The following is a 20,288-nucleotide window of genomic DNA, read 5'->3' as shown; positions in this document are numbered from 1 at the left end:
AGTCAGCGCCAGTACCAGCCCATCAGCGTCCAGCCCCAGGACCAGCCCGTCAGCGTCCAGTCCCAGCCCGTCAGCAACCAGCTTATCAGCAGCCTGAAGGAGGAGAAATATGGATGTCAAACAATTGTGAAATTGAATGGTCTTCTTGTTCAAAGAATGGCAGCCAAGCGGGGTGCCTCAATGTGAAAAGGATGCAAACAGGGCCAACGTGGATGGCGGTTACTCATGTGCAGGACATAAAGTCTTATTTTGAACTGTTCATCCCAGACACCATCCAGAAAATCATTCTGGACTGCACTAATTTGGAGGGAAGGCGTGTTTTTGGAGAGAGATGGAAGGAGATGGACCGAACTCATTTACATGCATACTTTGGGGTTCTTATCCTTGCTGGTGTTCTCAGATCCAATGGGGAATCCACAGAATCCCTGTGGGATGCAGAAACTGTCAGAACTTCAATATTATTTCAAGAATTATCCACTTTGATAATCGAGACACCAGACCAGCTTGACGGCAGAGAAACAAGCTAGCTGCAATCAGGTCAGTGTGATGCTGCTTCATAAAATGTGTGGAACTTGCAAGTACAGTGGGGAGAACAAGTATTTGATACACTGACGATTTTGCAGGTTTTCCTACTTAAAAAGCATGTAGAGGTCTGTAATTTTTATCATAGGTACACTTCAACTGTGAGAGACGGAATCTAAACCAAAATCCAGAAAATCACATTGTATGATTTTTAAGTAATTCATTTGCATTGTATTGCATGACATAAGTATTTGAACTTAATATTTGGTACAGAAACCTTTGTTTGCAATTACAGAGATCATATGTTTCCTGTAGTTCTTGACCAGGTTTGCACACACTGCAGCAGGGATTTTGGCCCACTCCTCCATACAGACCTTCTCCAGATCCTTCAGGTTTCGGGGCTGTCGCTGGGCAATACGGAATTTCAGCTCCCTCCAAAGATTTTCTATTGGGTTCAGGTCTGGAGACTGGCTAGGCCACTCCAGGACCTTGAGATGCTTCTTACGGAGCCACTCCTTAGTTGCCCTGGCTGTGTGTTTCGGGTCGTTGTCATGCTGGAAGACCCAGCCACAACCCATCTTCAATGCTCTTACTGAGGGAAGGAGGTTGTTGGCCAAGATCTCGCGATACATGGCTCCATCCATCCTCCCCTCAATACGGTGCAGTCGTCCTGTCCCCTTTGCAGAAAAGCATCCCCAAAGAATGATGCTTCCACCTCCATGCTTTACGGTTGGGATGGTGTTCTTGGGGTTGTACTCATCCTTCTTCTTCCTCCAAACACGGCGAGTGGAGTTTAGACCAAAAAGCTCTATTTTTGTCTCATCAGACCACATGACCTTCTCCCATTCCTCCTCTGGATCATCCAGAGGGTCATTGGCAAACTTCAGACGGGCCTGGACATGCGCTGGCTTGAGCAGGGGGACCTTGCGTGCGCTGCAGGATTTTAATCCATGACGGCGTAGTGTATTACTAATGGTTTTCTTTGAGACTGTGGTCCTAGCTCTCTTCAGGTCATTGACCTAGGTCCTGCCGTGTAGTTCTGGGCTGATCCCTCACCTTCCTCGTGATCCTTGATGCCCCACGAGGTGAGATCTTGCATGGAGCCCCAGACCGACGGTGATTGACCGTCATCTTGAACTTCTTCCATTTTCTAATAATTGCACCAACAGTTGTTGCCTTCTCACCAAGCTGCTTGCCTATTGTCCTGTAGCCCATCCCAGCCTTGTGCAGGTCTACAATTTTATCCCTGATGTCCTTACACAGATCTCTGGTCTTGGCCATTGTGAAGAGGTTGGAGTCTGATTGAGTGTGTGGACAGGTGTCTTTTATACAGGTAACGAGTTCAAACAGATGCAGTTAATACAGGTAACGAGTGGAGAACAGGAAGGCTTCTTAACCTGTTGGGTCTAGGGGGCAGCATTTGCACGTCTGGATAAAAAAAATGTACCCGATTTAATCTGGTTACTAATCCTACCCAGTAACTAGAATATGCATATACTTATTATATATGGATAGAAAACACTCTAAAGTTTCCAAAACTGTTTGAATGGTGTCTGTGAGTATAACAGAACTCATTTGGCAGGCAAAACCCTGAGACATTTTCTGACAGGAAGTGGATACCTGATGTGTTGTATTGACTTTAAACCTATCCCATTGAAAAACACAGGGGTTTAGGAATATTTTGGCACTTCCTATTGCTTCCACTAGATGTCACCAGCCTTTACAAAGTGTTTTGAGTCTTCTGGAGGGAGATCTGACCGAACAAGAGCCATGGAACGATGATGGCCCATTAGACACCTTGCGCGCGAGTTCATGTTGGGTACCCTCGTTCCAATACGTTATAAAAGAGTATGCATTCGTCCACCTTGAATATTATTCATGTTCTGGTTAAAAAAGGCCCTAATGATTTATACTATACAACGTTTGACATGTTTGAACGAACGGAAATATATTTTTTCCCCTCGTTCATGACGAGAAGTCCGGCTGGCTTACATCATGTGCTAACGAGACGGAGATTTTTGGACATAAATTATGAGCTTTTTTGAACAAAACTACATTCGTTATGGACCTGTGATACCTGGAAGTGACATCTGATGAAGAGAATCAAAGGTAATGGATTATTTACATAGTATTTTCGATTTTAGATCTCCCCAACATGACGTCTAGTCTGTATCGCAACGCGTATTTTTCTGGGCGCAGTGCTCAGATTATTGCAAAGTGTGATTTCCCAGTAAGGTTATTTTTAAATCTGGCAAGTTGATTGCGTTCAAGAGATGTAAATCTATAATTCTTTAAATGACAATATAATATTTTACCAATGTTTTCTAATTTTAATTATTTAATTTGTTACGCTGACTTGACTGCCGGTTATTGGAGGGAAACGATTTCCTCAACATCAATGCCATAGTAAAACGCTGTTTTTGGATATAAATATGAACTTGATAGAACTAAAAATGCATGCATTGTCTAACATAATGTCCTAGGAGTGTCATCTGATGGAGATTGTAAAAGGTTAGTGCATCATTTTAGCTGGTTTTATGGTTTTGGTGACCCTGTCTTTGACTTGACAAAACATTACACAACTCTTGTAAATGTACTGTCCTAACATACTCTAAATTTATGCTTTCGCCGTAAAACCTTTTTGAAATCGTAAAACGTGGTTAGATTAAGGAGATGTTTATCTTTCAAATGGTGTAACAAAGTTGTATTTTTGAAAAATTTGAATTTTGACATTTATTTGGATTCAAATTTGCCGCTCTTGAAATGCACCTGCTGTTGATGGAGTGCACCACGGGTGGCACGCTAGCGTCCCACCTAGCCCCAAGAGGTTAAAACCTCTTGAAGCGCTCGTCCCGCATGTGGGATCAACATCCAGCAAAAAATCATATCGCCATATTCATAACCGAACCATAACAAAATTGAATATTTTTTTTCCTCTCAAATATAGGACTATTTTATATCGTTTTGTAGATACACCTCTCCTGAATCGAACCACGTTGTCCGATTTCAAAAAGGCTTTACAGCAAAAGCAAAACATTAGATTATGTTAGAGGAGTACGTAGTCAAAGTAGCCACATCGCCATTTTCCGACCAACCACATGCATCACAAATAACCAAAAAACAGCTAAATGCAGCACTAACCTTTGACAATCTTCATCAGATGACACTCCTAGGACATCATGTTACACAATACATGCATTCTTTTGTTCGATAAAGTTCATATTTATATATAAAAACAGCATTTTTACATGGGCGCGTGACGTTGAGAAAATATTTTCCCTCAAATGCATCCGGTGGATCAGCACTACAATTTACTAAATGACTATTCGAAAACATTTTTAAAATGTAATATTGTCATTCAAAGAATTATAGATTAACATCTCGTGAAAGCACCCGCATTGCCAGATTTAAAAATAACTTTACTGGGAAATCACACTTTGCAATAAAAGGGGATGCTATACTCAGAAAAATAGGCTAGCGATACAGGTCAGCGCCATCTTGGAACAATCAAATATCAAATCTACTCTTGTATACTATTGTAAATATTCCCTTACCTTTGATTATCTTCATCAGAAGGCACTTCCAGGAATCCCAGGTCCATGTAGTTTTGTTCGAAAAAGTTAATAATTTATGTCCCAATAGCTTCTTCTTGTTAGCACGTTCCGAAGGCTACTCAAAATGTACCGTAGTGCGCGGGACTTCTCGTCACGAATGTGCAAAAAATATATATTTAAGTTCGTTCAAACATGTCAAACGTTGTATAACATAAATCTTTAGGGCCTTTCTCAACCAGAGCTTCAATAATATTCAAGGGGGACGATTGCATTGTCTTTCTAAACGTTTCGAAAGGGGAGGGTAGCCAGGGGCACCCGCATCATAATGGTAATGGCCCTCCCCCTATGACCAAGTTCCACAGCCTCTCATTCGGTCAGTTTGTACCGTAGAAGACTCAAACCACTTTGTAAAGACTGGTGACATCTAGTGGAAGCCATAGGAAGTGCTCAATGAATCCTAACTCACGGTGTGTTTTATAGGCAAAGTGCTGAAGTTGAGTCCACAAATCAGATTTCCACTTCCTGTTAGGATCTGTCTCGGGGTTTTGACTGCCATATGAGTTGTTTTACTCACAGATACCATTCAAACAGTTTTAGAAACGTTAGGGTGTTTTCTATCCACATCTACTAATTATATGCATATCCTAGCTTCTGAGTTTGAGTAGGAGGCCGTTTAAAATGGGCACGTATTTTTTTTTTTAAATCGCTGTAGCGCCCCCTATCCTTGGCGTGCGTTAAGAGGTTTTAATTTACAATGCGCTTACATTGAACACAGAATACAAAGAAAGTAGAAGGAAAACATGAAGGAACGTTTCTAAAGGACATTCTTTGTACAGTGTGTTTCATCAACTATAAACTTTGCTTGACAAGGAGCTTCAGGGATGCATGCTTTGAAAGCAGGGTGTCGATACACCAGCTTGTATACCTAACAAACAATGGTTTTCCTTCCCTGAGCCCTTTTTTCTCTTTCAAGGTTTGGGTGATAGAGAAAGGGAGGGAGGATACTCATTTCAACCACCATATCAAGTAACTGTCAGCATGTCTAGACCAGAGGCTTCAGATGCTGCTGCCTGGCCATGGCTGAGGAATTAAAGCCCTTGTGGGTCACAATACCGCCGGGCTTTAGGGACTTTAGAAACCCAATGGCCCATTGTTGTCACTGACAGCTCCTTAACTTTTCATGAGATGGATGACAGTGCAGACAAAACAAACCTTCCTCCTCACAATCCATCACATGGCATTGACAAAATATTGAATGTTGACAGATCCTCTGATTACGGGAGAGGGGAAATTCGTGCTTTGAACCTGAGGTTAGCCTTTAAGTGATCATCTTTCCACCTGTTATACATTACCTTGCTTTTGTCCATCCACCTGAAATGTAGTGTGTAATGTCTGCTGTAGTCATCCAGACTGTCTGCCATTTGTGACCCGATTCAGGAAACTAGGCATATGTCGCAAGTCACGACTTCACAGGAGAGCCGTTTGAACGTAAAAAATAATTGTTTATCAAATTGCGTTTTTTTGGCAGAAATGCCTTCTCGAACCTGTGACCTTTCATGTGCCTTAACAACAAACGTGTATGCCGTCTGTAAATACAAATAAAATTGTTTAATTACGAGCCTTGTTCGTTAATTAAGCCACAGAAAAAGCCAGCAACTTTCCACTAGCCATGATTGGCTGAGATAATGAGTGGGCTGGACATGCCGAGAGAGGAGTTCGGATTGATCTGCCTTAAAGAAGGCTTCTGTCTATTTGAGCTGGTCAGTCTGTATTGGTAATCCTGTCAAATGCAGCTTTTAACCTCTCTGGGCTAGGCGGGACGAAATCGTCCAGCCAGAAATAATCAGACACCCATTTTTCAAGCTAGCATATAATGTCACAAAAACCCAGAAGACAGCTAAATGCAGCACTAACATTTGATGATCTTGATCAGATGACAACCCTAGGACATTATGTTATACAATACATGCATGTTTTGTTCAATTAAGTTCATATTTATATCAAAAACCAGCTTTTTACATTAGCATGTGATGTTCAGAACTAGCATACACCCCGCAAACTTCCGGTGAATTTACAAAAAAATTTACTAAATTACTCACGATAAACGTTCACAAAAAGCATAACAATTATTTTAAGAATTATAGATACAGAACTCCTCTATGCACTCGATATGTCCGATTTTAAAATAGCTTTTCGGTGAAAGCACATTTTGCAATATTCTGAGTAGATAGCCCGGCATCACAGGGCTAGCTATTTAGACACCCAGCAAGTTTAGCACTCACCAAAGTCCGATTTACTATAAGAAAAATGTTATTACCTTTGGTGTTCTTCATCAGAATGCACTCCCAGGACTTCTACTTCAATAACAAATGTTGGGTTTGGTTCAAAATAATCCATAGTTATATCCAAATAGCGGCGTTTTGTTCGTGCCGAGCACGACGCATTTCGTGACAAAAAAAATTATAAATATTCCATTACCGTACTTCGAAGCATGTCAACCGCTGTTTAAAATCAATTTTTATGCCATTTTTCTCGTAAAAAAGTGATCATATTCCGACCGGGAATCTGCGTTTAGGTAAAAAGACGAAAGAAAATAAAGCATGGGGTCGACTCGTGCACGCACCTAAGCCCATTGTCCTCTGATCGGCCACTTGTCAAAGGCGATAATCATATCATTCAGCTTTTTCCCGGGTTCTGCGAGCCTATGGGAGCCGTAGGAAGTGTCACGTTACAGCAAAGATCCTCAGTCTTCAATAAACAGAGACAATAAGCTCAAGGAATGGTCAGAGAGGGCACTTCCTGTAAGGAATCTTCAGGTTTTTGCCTGCCATATGAGTTCTGTTATACTCACAGACACCATTCAAACAGTTAGAAACTTTAGGGTGTTTTCTATCCAAAGCCAATAATTATATGCATATTATATGGGCAGTAGTAATAACCAGATTAAATCGGGTACTTTTTTTATCCGGCCGTGTAAATACTGCCCCCTACCCCCAACAGGTTAAATATATACAGTAGAGATCTGATATGATTTAGGCCACCCCACAGAGACCAGACCACACATACAGAATAACAGAAGTTCAATTCCTCAGAGGTTTTCCCCATCCCATATCTCCCTGTTCCCATAAGAAATGAGGTGTTGAGGGGATTCAGAGGAGGCTGGATGGTTTGTAATCCAAGCTAAGCATGAGACCGTCCCTCCAACAACAAAGGAGAACAAAGGACAACAAAGGAGAAGCATCCCTGGGGCAAACTCACGCAGAACAACAAAAAGTCTGAGGGCCTATATTTAACAGTGATGGGAATGGTGGGGCGAGCCATACAGGAACACTTTCAATGCATGGCGAAGGTCAAAATGGGCCTTAACTACGCCACTCGCTTATTTTCTTCCCTCCTTGCACCCCTCCACCCCTCTCTCCTCAAAAATAAGAGATGAGCATTGTTTAGCAAAACAATGAGCCACTTCCAAAGACCAGCCTTTTACTCTCAGAGGTTGAGTTTTCACATCCATGAACAGCATGTGGCCGTGAGCAGAGAAATAAAAGACTTCACAGGAAGTGGGAACTGGGATGTTATAATCGGAGTCATTACCCCAGTATCTACAGAGGAGAAGGACTTGATATGTATTACCTCTAAACCCAACCAGAGGACAAATGCAGCTCTATAATAAGGTGTGTTGGTATGGGGAGTAATAGCCACAGCTAGGGCTGTTGCGGTGACCGTATTACCGCCACACCAGTGGTCACGAGTCATGAAGGCAGTCAAATTCAACACTACCGTTGTCATGGAATATTCTAATCAAGTGAGAGAGACTGTCATTTCTTCAAATAATCATCTTTATTTAATATTGATTAATTATTGCAATAATGAAGCTGTCGACCCCACACTCGAGGCTTTACGATAATGAAAAAACAGAGGTCTTATATAGTAGGCCTAAAAATGCTTAGTCATGGCTGATTCCACCCCTCCCATGCAGATCGGGGCATCATAAGCCACCTTGGGTTCATCTTGTTTTACCCCCAACCCGGCTTAGTTTCCCAGATGCAAGGATGATTAGAAACAATGAGGGGTTCGTTCTACTCCTCCAGGCTATCTGCATCTTGGGTCACACACGCCACATCTTGTCTATGGAATGCAGGCTGTAGGTTTTTATCACCAAGCCATAAATCAATTGTCCGTTTCAGCCCCAGAGGCCCAACTCAGTCCCACAGACACAGATGAGAGGGTACTCAAAGCTATGATGCATAAACAATACTATAACATAATCTTGTAATTTTTCAACTATACCATTTAATCATGGTAATTAGGCTTCTCCAAGCTCTGAAGCTGCTGCTGGTCATTAGTAGCCTACCAAACTTGCTAGCTGCCTGGTACTCAGCACTTGATTCTCCCTCTAATCACTCTGACATCAATCCAAAAGCATTTGAAAATCTAATCAAATACTTCATGAGAGCCCATGAGCTCATGTTGCGCAACATTTCTATAGGCTATGCAATTACGCAAGAAAACAGAGTGATGGCCGCTACATAAAAAGACGAGGATCCCATCAGCTTTCTATAGGCTTTTTCCTACTATATTTTTCTCAAGTTTCCTAATATTAAGCACATTGCTTATATTTACAACAAGAGTATAGCCTACCTGGCTGGCAGGTATGCAAAGACAATGTATTTTTTCCGCTGCCCCTGTTTCGATACAAGTGCATGATAATGGTCCATTCTAAATCAAAACAAATGTCACACATATTATTTAGTATATGTAAAGACAAGATTAAATCAAGAATAGTCTGATGGTGTCACGTCTGCTCCTGCTCTTCCCTTCCCCTGGCGCTTGAGGGTGCCAGATTACCCTGCATCACGCACTCCTGCCATCTATCATGCACACCTGTCCGCCCTTGTCACTCGCATCAGCATTATTGGACTCACCTGGACTCACTTATCACCTGTTATTTCCTCCCCTATATTTGTCAGTTCCCTAGCTCTGTTCCCTGCTGCTTCACTGATTGTTTCTTGTCTTAGTTTCTGTTTGCTGACGCTGTTCCTGTCTCGTCTATGTCAGTTATTTATTAAATGTTTACTCCCCGTACCTGCATCGTCCCTCCAGCGTCATTCTGCGTGACAGAATGAAGCAGCCAACATACAAAGCATCGGGGAGTACTGGCGTTCCGGTTGGAATTGTGGCAGAGGTTCTGGGTCGCCACCGATGGAACCGGGGATGTATAGCTAGCTCACCCTAGCTGGCTCGAGAGGTTTCCTTGCCCCGGTTGGCTCGGATGGCGCCCATCCCACGTCGGGCCTCAGCTGGATCGTCAGTTTTTGTTCGCCCAACCGGCTTGCCGGTGGCGTCCCAAGAGGGAGAGGTACTGTCACGTCTGCTCCCGCTCTTCCCTTCCTCTGGCGCTTGAGGGCCCTGCATCACACGCTCCTGCCATCTATCATGCACACCTGCCTTCCCTCGTCACTTGCATCAGCATTATTGGACTCACCTGGACTCACTTCTCTCCTGTTTATTTCCTCCCCTATAATTGTCAGTTCCCTAGCTCTGTTCCCTGCTGCTTCATGATTGTCTTTTGTCTTTGTATTTGTTTCTGACGCTGTTCCTGTCTGTCTATGTCAGTTGTTTATTAAATGTTTACTCCCCGTAACTGCTTCGTCCCTCCAGCATCATTCCGCGTGACAGATGGATGACAATATTAGCCCATCACTTGCTGGGCGATATGATGATATATATCGTGTGACGATAGATGTTTTTCTATCGTTTCATTAAGCTCTATCGTTTATTTCGTTGTGTCGCAAATCACACTCTTGACGGCAACATTTTTTGTTAATTGGACGACGCTTTGCGTTCGCGTGGAAGAAAATTTGCAACACAAACAAACATGGAGAGTGAACGTGACACAGAGCACGGAGACACAGAGCTCGTACCTAAAAGAGGTGCTACTTCGGTCGCATGGACTTGGGGTTTGGTTATGAAAAGTGAGACACGGACCAGAAAACCATCCTCTGCTAAATATGCCGCAGGCCGGTCCTGCCAACAGGCTCAAACACCACTAACCTCTTTTACCACTTATGCAAGAATCATGTGAAAGAGTACGGAGAGAGATTACGGATGAGACCCAAAAAGTACAGTCGGGTGCTCAAAACAAACCCTCGACTCAGACGTTGCAAGAGGCTTTTGCCCGCGGCACACCATATGGCAAAGAATCACGAAGATGGAAGGAGATAACAGCTGCCATGACAACTTACATCTGCAAAGACATGGCCCCAATTTACACGGTCGAGAAATGGGGGTTTCGTGAGTTGGTGCTAACACTCGACCAAAGGTACCAAATGCAAATTGATATGTGACACATATTAATGCCAAAATAACATGCAAAACAGGCAACCCCCCCCCCCACAAAAAAAGAAAAAAATATATACAGTTGAAGTCGGAAGTTTACGTACACCTTACCCAAATACATTTAAAAACTCAGTATTTCACAATTTCTGACATTTAATCCTAGTAAAAATGCCCTATCTTAGATCAGTTAGGATCACCACTTTATTTTAAGAATGTGAAATGTCAGAATAATACTAGAGAGAATTATTTATTTCAGCTTTTATTTCTTTCATCACATTCCCAGTGGGTCAGAAGTTTACATACACTCAATTAGTATTTGGTAGCATTGCCTTTAAATTGTTTAACTTGGGTCAAACGTTTTGGGTAGCCTTCCACAAGCTTCCCACAATAAGTTGGGTGAATTTTGGCCCATTCCTCCTGACAGAGCTGGTGTAACTGAGTCACGTTTGTATGCCACCTTGCTCGCACACACTTCTTCAGTTCAGCCCACAAATTTTCTATAGGATTGCGGTCAGGGCTTTGTGATGACCACTTCAATACCTTGACTTTGTTGTCCTTAAGCCATTTTGCCACAACTTTGGAAGTATGCTTGGGGTCATTGTCCATTTGGAAGACCCATTTGCGACCAAGCTTTAACCTGTTGGGGATAGGGGGCAGTATTTGCACGGCCGGATAAAAAAACGTACCCGATTTAATCTGGTTACTACTCCTGCCCAGTAACTAGAATATGCATATAATTTGATTTGGATAGAAAACACCCTAAAGTTTCTAAAACTGTTTGAATGGTGTCTGTGAGTATAACAGAACTCATTTGGCAGGCCAAAACCTGAGAAGATTCCAAACAGGAAGCGCTCTCTCTGACCATTTCATGGCCTTATTGATCATCTCTAACAAAAACAGGGGATCTCTGGCATGACGTGACATTCTAACGCTCCCATAGGCTCTCAGAAGGCGCCAGAAAGCTGAATCGTGGCTTTGCAGCCCATGGCTGAAAAACATTAGCGCATTTTGTAAGTGGCCGATCTGAGGACAATTGGACGGGGCGCGCGTGCCCGAGTCAACTCAATGTTTACTTTCTCTCTCTTTGAACGAAAACCACCACTCCCGGTCGGAATATTATCGCTTTTTTACGAGAAAAATGGCATAAAAATTGATTTTAAACAGCGGTTGATATGCTTCGAAGTACGGTAATGGAATATTTAGAATTTTTTGGTCACGAAATGCGTCGTGCGCGTGACCCTTATTTACACTTCGGATAGTGTCTTGAACGCACGAACAAAACGCCGCTATTTGGATATAACTATGGATTATTTGGGACCAAACCAACATTTGTTATTGAAGTAGAAGTCCTGGGAGTGCATTCTGACGAAGAACAGCAAAGGTAATAACATTTTTCTTATAGTAAATCTGACTTTGGTGAGGGCTAAACTTGCTGGGTGTCTAAATAGCTAGCCCTGTGATGCCGGGCTATCTACTCAGAATATTGCAAAATGTGCTTTCACCGAAAAGCTATTTTAAAATCGGACATAGCGAGTGCATATAGGAGGTCTGTATCTATAATTCTTAACCTGTTATGGCTAGGGGGCAGTATTTTCACGGACGGATAAAAAAACGTACCCAATTTAATCTGATTAGTACTCCTGCCCAGAAACTAGAATATGCATATAATTATTAGCTTTGGATAGAAAACACCCTAAAGTTTTTAAAACTGTTTGAATGGTGTCTGAGTATAACAGAACTCATTTGGCAGGCCAAAACCTGAGAAGATTCTGTACAGGAAGTACCCTGTCTGACCATTTCTTGGCCTTGTTGATTATCTCTATCAATTACAGGGGATCTCTGCTCTTACGTGACACTTTCTACGGCTCACATGGACTCTCAGAAGGCGGCAAAATGCTGAATCGTGGCTTTGCAGGCTCTGGCTGAAACAAAGTAGCACGTTTGGGTAGTGGCTGGCTACAGTACTGTGAGACTCAGGCTCGTGCCCGCGTCGACCGAAAGCTTACTTTTCCTTTGTCTGTTTAGCTAAATGGAGATTCCCGGTCGGAATATTATCGCTTTTTTATGAGAAAAATGGCATAAAAATTGATTTTAAACAGCGGTTGACATGCTTCGAAGTACGGTAATGGAATATTTAGAATTTTTGTCACGAATTGCGCCATGCTCGCGACCCTGATTTACCATTTCGGATAGTGTCTGGGACGCACGAACAAAACGCTGCTATTCGGATATAACGATGGATTATTTTGGACCAAACCAACATTTGTTATTGAAGTAGCAGTCCTGGGAGTGCATTCTGACGAAGACAACAAAGGTAATGAAACTTTTGTAATAGTAAATCGGAGTTTGATCAGGGCTAAACTTGGTCGGTGTCTAAATGGCTAGCCGTGATGGTTGGGCTATCTACTGAGAATATTGCAAAATGTGCTTTCACCGAAAAGCTATTTTAAAATCGGACATATCGAGTGCACAGAGGAGTTCTGTATCTATAATTCTTAAAATAATTGTTATGCTTTTTGTGAACGTTTATCGTGAGTAATTTAGTAAATTCACCGGATGTTTGCGGGGGGTATGCTAGTTCTGAACGTCACATGCTAATGTAAAAAATCTGTTTTTTGATATAAATATGAACTTGATTGAACAAAACATGCATGTATTGTATAACATAATGTCCTAGGTGTGTCATCTGATGAAGATCATCAAAGGTTAGTGCTGCATTTAGCTGTGGTTTGGGTTTATTTGACATTATATGCTAGCTTGAAAAATGGGTGTCTGATTATTTCTGGCTGGGTACTCTGCTGACATAATCTAATGTTTTGCTTTCGTTGTAAAGCCTTTTTGAAATCGGACAGTGTGGTTAGATTAACGAGAGTCTTGTCTTTAAAATGGTGTAAAATAGTTATATGTTTGAGAAATTGAAGTAATAGCATTTCTAAGGTATTTGAATATCGCGCCACAGGATTACACTGGCTGTTGAGTAGGTGGGACTAGCCCGTAGAGGTGAACTTCCTGACTGATGTCTTGAGTTGTTGCTTCAATATATCCACATATTTTTCCTACCTCATGATGCCATCTATTTTGTGAAGCGCACCAGTCCCTCCTGCAGCAAAGTACCCCCACAACATGATGCTGCCACCTGCGTGCTTCACGGTTGGGATGGTGTTCCTCGGCTTGCAAGCCTCCCCCTTTTTCCTCCAAACATAACGATGGTCATTATGGCCAAACAGTTCTATTTTTGTTTCATCAGACCAGGATTTCAGTTTAGAAGGATTTCACAAGGATTTCAGTTTAGAATAAATTACACGCTACACTAAGCATTTCATAAAGTACATCTAAAAGGCACAGCATTCTACCCATCAAGTGCAACGTTCTACCCTGTGCTTCCAATGATCACTGATAATACTCTTAATGCAAACAGAGTGAATTGCTCCACATGCATCATATACTGTGGTATATACAAAACAAACAGATATTGTGCTGCCTGTTCTAGGCACAGTGCATCCATATTACTTGACATTCAAGGTTGTGCTACTAGTGCTTTTACAACTACAGTTAAGCAACAGTACATGAGATTATCACAAATATATCAACTGTAAAATGGTTTGGATGAATCTAAATAAAATCTGTTAATCTGCAAACTTGTGCAAATGTCCAGTGTAAGAGAGTGAAATGGAAAGGGAGAGAGAGAGGGATGGATGGAGAGGTAAAAGAGTTGAGGATCTTAGTCTTCAGGATTCTTTTGGACAGGCTGAGAACGCAATGTATTCTTCATTCTGAAACACACAAGGGGAAAACAGTTAAGAGCTGAATTTCAAGCAGTGCTGTTCAATACAAAGAGCAGCAGTGATGACATCAATCTCTGCTACTAATCCACATAATGCATCTCAGAGTAAACTTCTCACCAGGCGGTCATCATACCAGACAACACAGCTTAGAGGCCATCACAGGAACAAATCACAAAAGCCAGGCAGACTACAACTGTAAAGGTTTGTGTCACTGTCTAATCGAACTCAACCAGGCAGCCATTTTGAAAACACCTGTTCAAGCCAGGCTACAACGAGTGACACTCATGTAGGTCATACTCAGATGCAACACATCCCCATACAATGAGAGGAGACAAAGGTACCAAGCACAGGAGAATCCAAAGAGCTAGTTGTGGCCCTTCTAGATTTACCTCAGCAATATCTTTAAACAGAGGCTGGAAGTAAGCAAAAAAACATGTTATTGGAGCACATGGCAAAGTTGAAACTACGTCCCTATTCTGTAGCCTACATGGTTTAACTAGCCTATATGTCAAATCTAATTTATAGGCTACCTCTTAGATGCTTCATGCCACACCATTCATTCACAAGCATGGATCATAGTAATGTTTTAGTAAATATATTGCTAATCTGATAAACATCTATAAAAAATCTGTTAATACAGGGATGAGATGAGACTCATTCTCATGTTGAAAAGTAAAATGACCAAAGATGGATTACCTCATTACTTTCATCTGACTGATGAGGAAAAACAGTGGTGACTAGGAGGTTTTTAATAAATAGGAAATTGTAACAAGTTGAAGATAGAAATAAGTGGATCATACAGTGTGCTGAACTGGTTTAGGTTCGTCACACAATATAAACTGACAAAGACAGATACAGTAAAATATTATTCACTTCGTTTGATTTCAGTGAGCTCAGGTCAGGGAGAGAAGCTCTCTTAATTGAGGCAGAGATGAACGCTGTTGGAGGAACACAGAGGAGAACAGTAAAGCTAGATCACAGTCCATCTCTTACCTGGGCATGGTACTGGCTGACCTGGTGTAAGAAGTCAATCACAACTTCATTCCCCACAGCCTTAGCCTAAGAGAGAAAACCTAATGATCCATCTTACATAACTAGTCTGGGTTACCTTCATCAAATCACATTTTATTGGTCACATACACACGTTTAGCAGTTGTAGCGAAATGCTTGTGTTTTTAGCTCCAACAGCGTAGTAATATCTAACAATTCACAGCAATACACACATCTAAAAGTAAAAGAATGGAATGACAGAGTGGCATAGACTAAAATACAGTCGAATAGAATACAGTATATACATATGAGATGAGTACAGCAAAAATATGTAATCATTAGTGACTAGTGTTCCATTATTAAAGTGGCTAGTGATTTCAAGTCTATGTATATGGGGCAGCAGCCTCTAAGGTGCAGGGTTACATAAACGGGTGGAAGCCGCCTAGTGATGGCTATTTAACAGTCTGATGGCCTTGAGATTGAAGCTGTTTTTCAGTCCGTCGGGCCCAGCTTTGATGCACCTGTACTGACCTCAACTTCTGGATGATAGCTGGGTGAACAGGCACTGGCTCGGGTGGTTGTTGTCCTTGATGATCTTTTTGGCCTTCCTGTGATATCGGGTGCTGTAGGTGTCCTGGAGGTCAGGTAGTTAACGGTAATGCATTGGGCAGACCGCACCACCCTCTGGAGCGCCCTGCGGTTGCGGGCGGTGCAGTTGCCGTACCAGGTGGTGATAAAGTCCAACAGTATGCTCTCAATTGTGCATCTGTAAAAGTTTGTGAGGGTTTTAGGTGCCAAGACAAATTTCTTTAGCCTCCTGAGGTTGAAGAGGCGCTTTTGCGCCTTCTTCACCACACTGCCTGTGGGTGGACCATTTCAGATCGTCAGTGATGTGTATGCCAAGGAACTTGAAGCTTTCCACCTGCTCCACTCTGATGTTTCCTGAAGTCCATGATCAGCTCCTTTGTTTTGTCAACATTGTGGGAGAGGTTATTTTACTGGGACCACACTCCCAGGGCACTCAACACCTCCCTGTAGGCTGTCTCGTCATTGTTGGTAGTCAGGTCTACTACTGTTGTGTCGTCTGCAAACTTGATTGAGTTGGAGGTGTGCGTGGCCACCCAGTCATGGGTAAACAGGGAGTACAGGAGGGGGCTGAGCACACACCCTTGTGGGGCCCCTGTGTTGTGGATCAGCGAAATGTTGGTGTTGTTTCCTACCTTCACCACCTGGATGCTGCCCGTCAGGAAGTCCAGGACCCAGTTGCACAGGGCGGGGGTTCAGACCCAGGGCCCCGAGCTTAATGATGAGCTTGGAGGGTACTATGGTGTTGAATGCTGAGCTATTGTCAATGAACAGCATTCTTACATAGGTATTCCTCTTGTCCAGGTGGGACAGGGCAGGGTGCAGGGTAATGGCGATTGCATCGTCTGTGGATCTATTGGGGCGGTAAGCAAATTGAAGTGGGTCTATGGTGTCAGGTAAGGTAGAGGTGATATGATCCTTAACTAACCTCTCAAAGCACTTCATGATGACAAAAGTGAGTGCTATGGGGCGATAGTCATTTAGTATACAATCCTTTACTTTTCATGTTACATAACTAGTCTGTGTTACCTTTACTATGCATGTTACATAACTAATCTGTTACCTTCACGATCCATGTTTGTAAGTTGGAGAGAGACTCCCAGTCCCAAACACTCACCACCTCCATCGGAGTCTGCCCGTCGTAGCCTGGCGTGTCCAGGTCTCCCCCGGCCAGGTGCCACATCTCCAGGCCCTCAATGTCAGCACTGGCTGCCAGACTGCGACACAGTACCAGATAATTCATTGGGAGGGTTGATATTCAAGAGGTTCCATGATAAAGGGACGAAACAAGCAATCAGATATCTACAGTAATAACATCAGGTTTTATAGTATAATCTTAGAATAAACCCGCTACTTGATTCTGAATAGGACTGAGTGTGCTTGTTTGCCTCCAGAGACAAAGGTCTTGCTCCAGTAACAGACTAAATCTATCTTTTCTAAAAGTGAGGATTTCAGCTAAACGGAGCAATTCAGGGTTCTGTGGTGTTGGTGATGTTTGGATGCTGCAGAGGTCTGAAGCTATGTGGTCAGGGAGCATTCCAAGTGTTTACGCAAGACAACTAGGACAACTGGTCGTACCTGCACAAACTATGTAGGATCAGTATTGGACAATACATGTGTGAGAAAGTGCTGTGTGTTTCTCACCTGCACAGCTCTGAGCCGGCATCCTCCAACTCATCCCTGGAGAACTGAGCTCCAGTCTTTCTCAGCAGCTTCACCACCTCTTTGTGTCTGGATGGACAGACAGACACACACGCATAGATATGACCGACCCTTTTCAAATACAGATGCTATACACAGTGTATTAGAATCAAGGAAAAGATGAAAGGTAGAAAGAAAATCAACATCACACAGTGTGAGTCAGAGTTCAACTGAAACCATAAGGTGGAACACTACTGATCCATTGTTTGAGGTCTGATTTATTAGGACTGCAATGTGTATTAGTCATATTTCTAGTTTTCAAAGTATCTGCTGACAGTGACCGGTTATGGCACTGTGACTGGGTGCTAAACGAGTAGCGACAAGTTCCAGTTAACCACCCATACATGGAATCTTAACAGAACATCTTATTTTTATTTTATAATTTGGGGGGGGGGGGGGGGGCTTGCCTGTTCTGCATGTTATTTTGGCATTATGTGTGTCACATACATCTACAAACAATGTAAACTATTTTTTGAAATATATATATTAGAGGTCGACCGATTATGATTTTTCGACGCCAATACCGATTATTGGAGGACCAAAAAAGCCGATACCAATTAATCGGCAGATAGATAAGACACACACATATATTTGTAATAATGACAATTACAACAATACTGAATCAACACTTATTTTAACTTAATATAATACATCAATAAAATCAATTTAGCCTCAAATAAATAATCAAACATGTTCAATTTGGTTTAAATAATGCAAAAACAAAGTGTTGGAGAAGAAAGTAAAAGTGCAATATGTGCCATGTAAAAAAGCTAACGTTTAAGTTCCTTGCTCAGAACATATGAAAGCTGGTGGTTCCTTTTAACATGAGACTTCAATATTCCCAGGTAAGAAGTTTTAGGTTGTAGTTATTATAGGACTTTTTCTCTCTATACCATTTGTATTTCATATACCTTTGACTGTTGGATGTTCTAATAGGTACTTTAGTATTGCCAGCCTAATCTCGGGAGTTGAATGGCTTGAAGTCATAAACAGCGCAATGCTTGAAGCACAGCGAAGAGCTGCTGGCAAATGCACGAAAGTGCTGTTTGAATGAATGCTTACGAGCCTGGTGCTGCCTACCACCGCTCAGTCAGACTGCTCTATCAAATCATAGACTTAATTATAATATCATAACACACAGGAATACGAGCCTTAGGTCATTAATATGGTCAAATCCGGAAACGATCATTTCAAAAACAAAACGTTTATTATTTCAGTGAAATACGGAACCGTTCCGTATTTTATCTAACGGGTGGCATCCATAAGTCTAAATTTTGCTGTTAAATTGCACAACCTTCAAAGTTATGTCATAATTATGTAAAATTCTGGCAAATTAATGACGGTCTTTGTTAGGAAGAAATGGTCTTCACAGAGTTCGCAACGAGCCAGGCGGCCCAAACTGCTGCATATACCCCGACTCTGCTTGCACAGAACGCAAGAAAAGTGACACAATTTCCCTAGTTAAAAGAAATTCATGTTAGCAGGAAATATTAACTAAATACGCAGGTTTAAAAATATATACTTGTGTATTGATTTTAACCTGTTGGGTCTAGGGGGCAGCATTTGCACGTCTGGATAAAAAAAATGTACCCGATTTAATCTGGTTACTAATCCTACCCAGTAACTAGAATATGCATATACTTATTATATATGGATAGAAAACACTCTAAAGTTTCCAAAACTGTTTGAATGGTGTCTGTGAGTATAACAGAACTCATTTGGCAGGCAAAACCCTGAGACATTTTCTGACAGGAAGTGGATACCTGATGTGTTGTATTGACTTTAAACCTATCCCATTGAAAAACACAGGGGTTTAGGAATATTTTGGCACTTCCTATTGCTTCCACTAGATGTCACCAGCCTTTACAAAGTGTTTTGAGTCTTCTGGAGGGAGATCTGACCGAACAAGAGCCATGGAACGGTGATGTCCCATTAGACACCTGGCGCGCTACTTCATGTTGGGTACCCTGTTCCAATACGTTATAAAAGAGTATTCATTCGTCCACCTTGAATATTATTCATGTTCTGGTTAAAAAAGGCCCTAATGATTTATGCTATACAACGTTTGACATGTTTGAACGAACGGAAATATATTTTTTCCCCTCGTTCATGACGAGAAGTCCGGCTGGCTTACATCATGTGCTAACGAGACGGAGATTTTTGGACATAAATGATGAGCTTTTTTGAACAAAACTACATTCGTTATGGACCTGTGATACCTGGAAGTGACATCTGATGAAGAGAATCAAAGGTAATGGATTATTTACATAGTATTTTCGATTTTAGATCTCCCCAACATGACGTCTAGTCTGTATCGCAACGCGTATTTTTCTGGGCGCAGTGCTCAGATTATTGCAAAGTGTGATTTCCCAGTAAGGTTATTTTTAAATCTGGCAAGTTGATTGCGTTCAAGAGATGTAAATCTATAATTCTTTAAATGACAATATAATATTTTACCAATGTTTTATAATTTTAATTATTTAATTTCTGACGCTGACTTGACTGCCGGTTATTGGAGGGAAACGATTTCCTCAACATCAATGCCATAGTAAAACGCTGTTTTTGTATATAAATATAAACTTGATAGAACTAAAAATGCATGCATTGTCTAACATAATGTCCTAGGAGTGTCATCTGATGGAGATTGTAAAAGGTTAGTGCATCATTTTAGCTGGTTTTATGGTTTTGGTGACCCTGTCTTTGACTTGACAAAACATTACACAACTCTTGTAAATGTACTGTCCTAACATACTCTAAATTTATGCTTTCGCCGTAAAACCTTTTTGAAATCGTAAAACGTGGTTAGATTAAGGAG

At 41.8% G+C, this 20,288-nt stretch overlaps 1 protein-coding gene across 8 annotated transcripts in view; it reads right to left on the bottom strand.

The window, feature by feature from the left end:
• Positions 1 to 13,625: 13,625 nt before the first annotated feature.
• Positions 13,626 to 20,288, bottom strand: part of LOC106594751 (60 kDa lysophospholipase) — a 56,387-nt gene continuing 49,724 nt past the window's right edge. For 5 of the 8 annotated variants that reach the window (XM_014186323.3, XM_014186169.3, XM_014186287.3 and 2 more), the window contains 4 exons: positions 17,417 to 17,503; positions 16,890 to 16,989; positions 15,191 to 15,256; positions 13,626 to 14,185 (listed from right to left, as the gene is read on the bottom strand). In XM_014186323.3, coding sequence (XP_014041798.2) covers positions 14,141 to 14,185; positions 15,191 to 15,256; positions 16,890 to 16,989; positions 17,417 to 17,503 — 298 coding nt within the window. In that variant the 3' untranslated portion in view covers positions 13,626 to 14,140. Of the gene's footprint in view, positions 14,186 to 15,190; positions 16,626 to 16,889; positions 16,990 to 17,416; positions 17,504 to 20,288 lie in introns of all 8 variants that reach the window. The other 3 variants (XR_014391855.1, XR_014391858.1, XR_014391856.1) reach the window with 2 other exon arrangements.

The sequence above is a fragment of the Salmo salar genome, chromosome 01, assembly GCF_965601325.2.
Source record: "Salmo salar chromosome 01, fSalSal1, whole genome shotgun sequence".
NCBI classification, from domain to species: Eukaryota; Metazoa; Chordata; class Actinopteri; order Salmoniformes; family Salmonidae; genus Salmo; species Salmo salar.
Note: the sequence above shows the minus strand (reverse complement) of the source record. Positions and strands in the feature narration are given on the sequence as shown.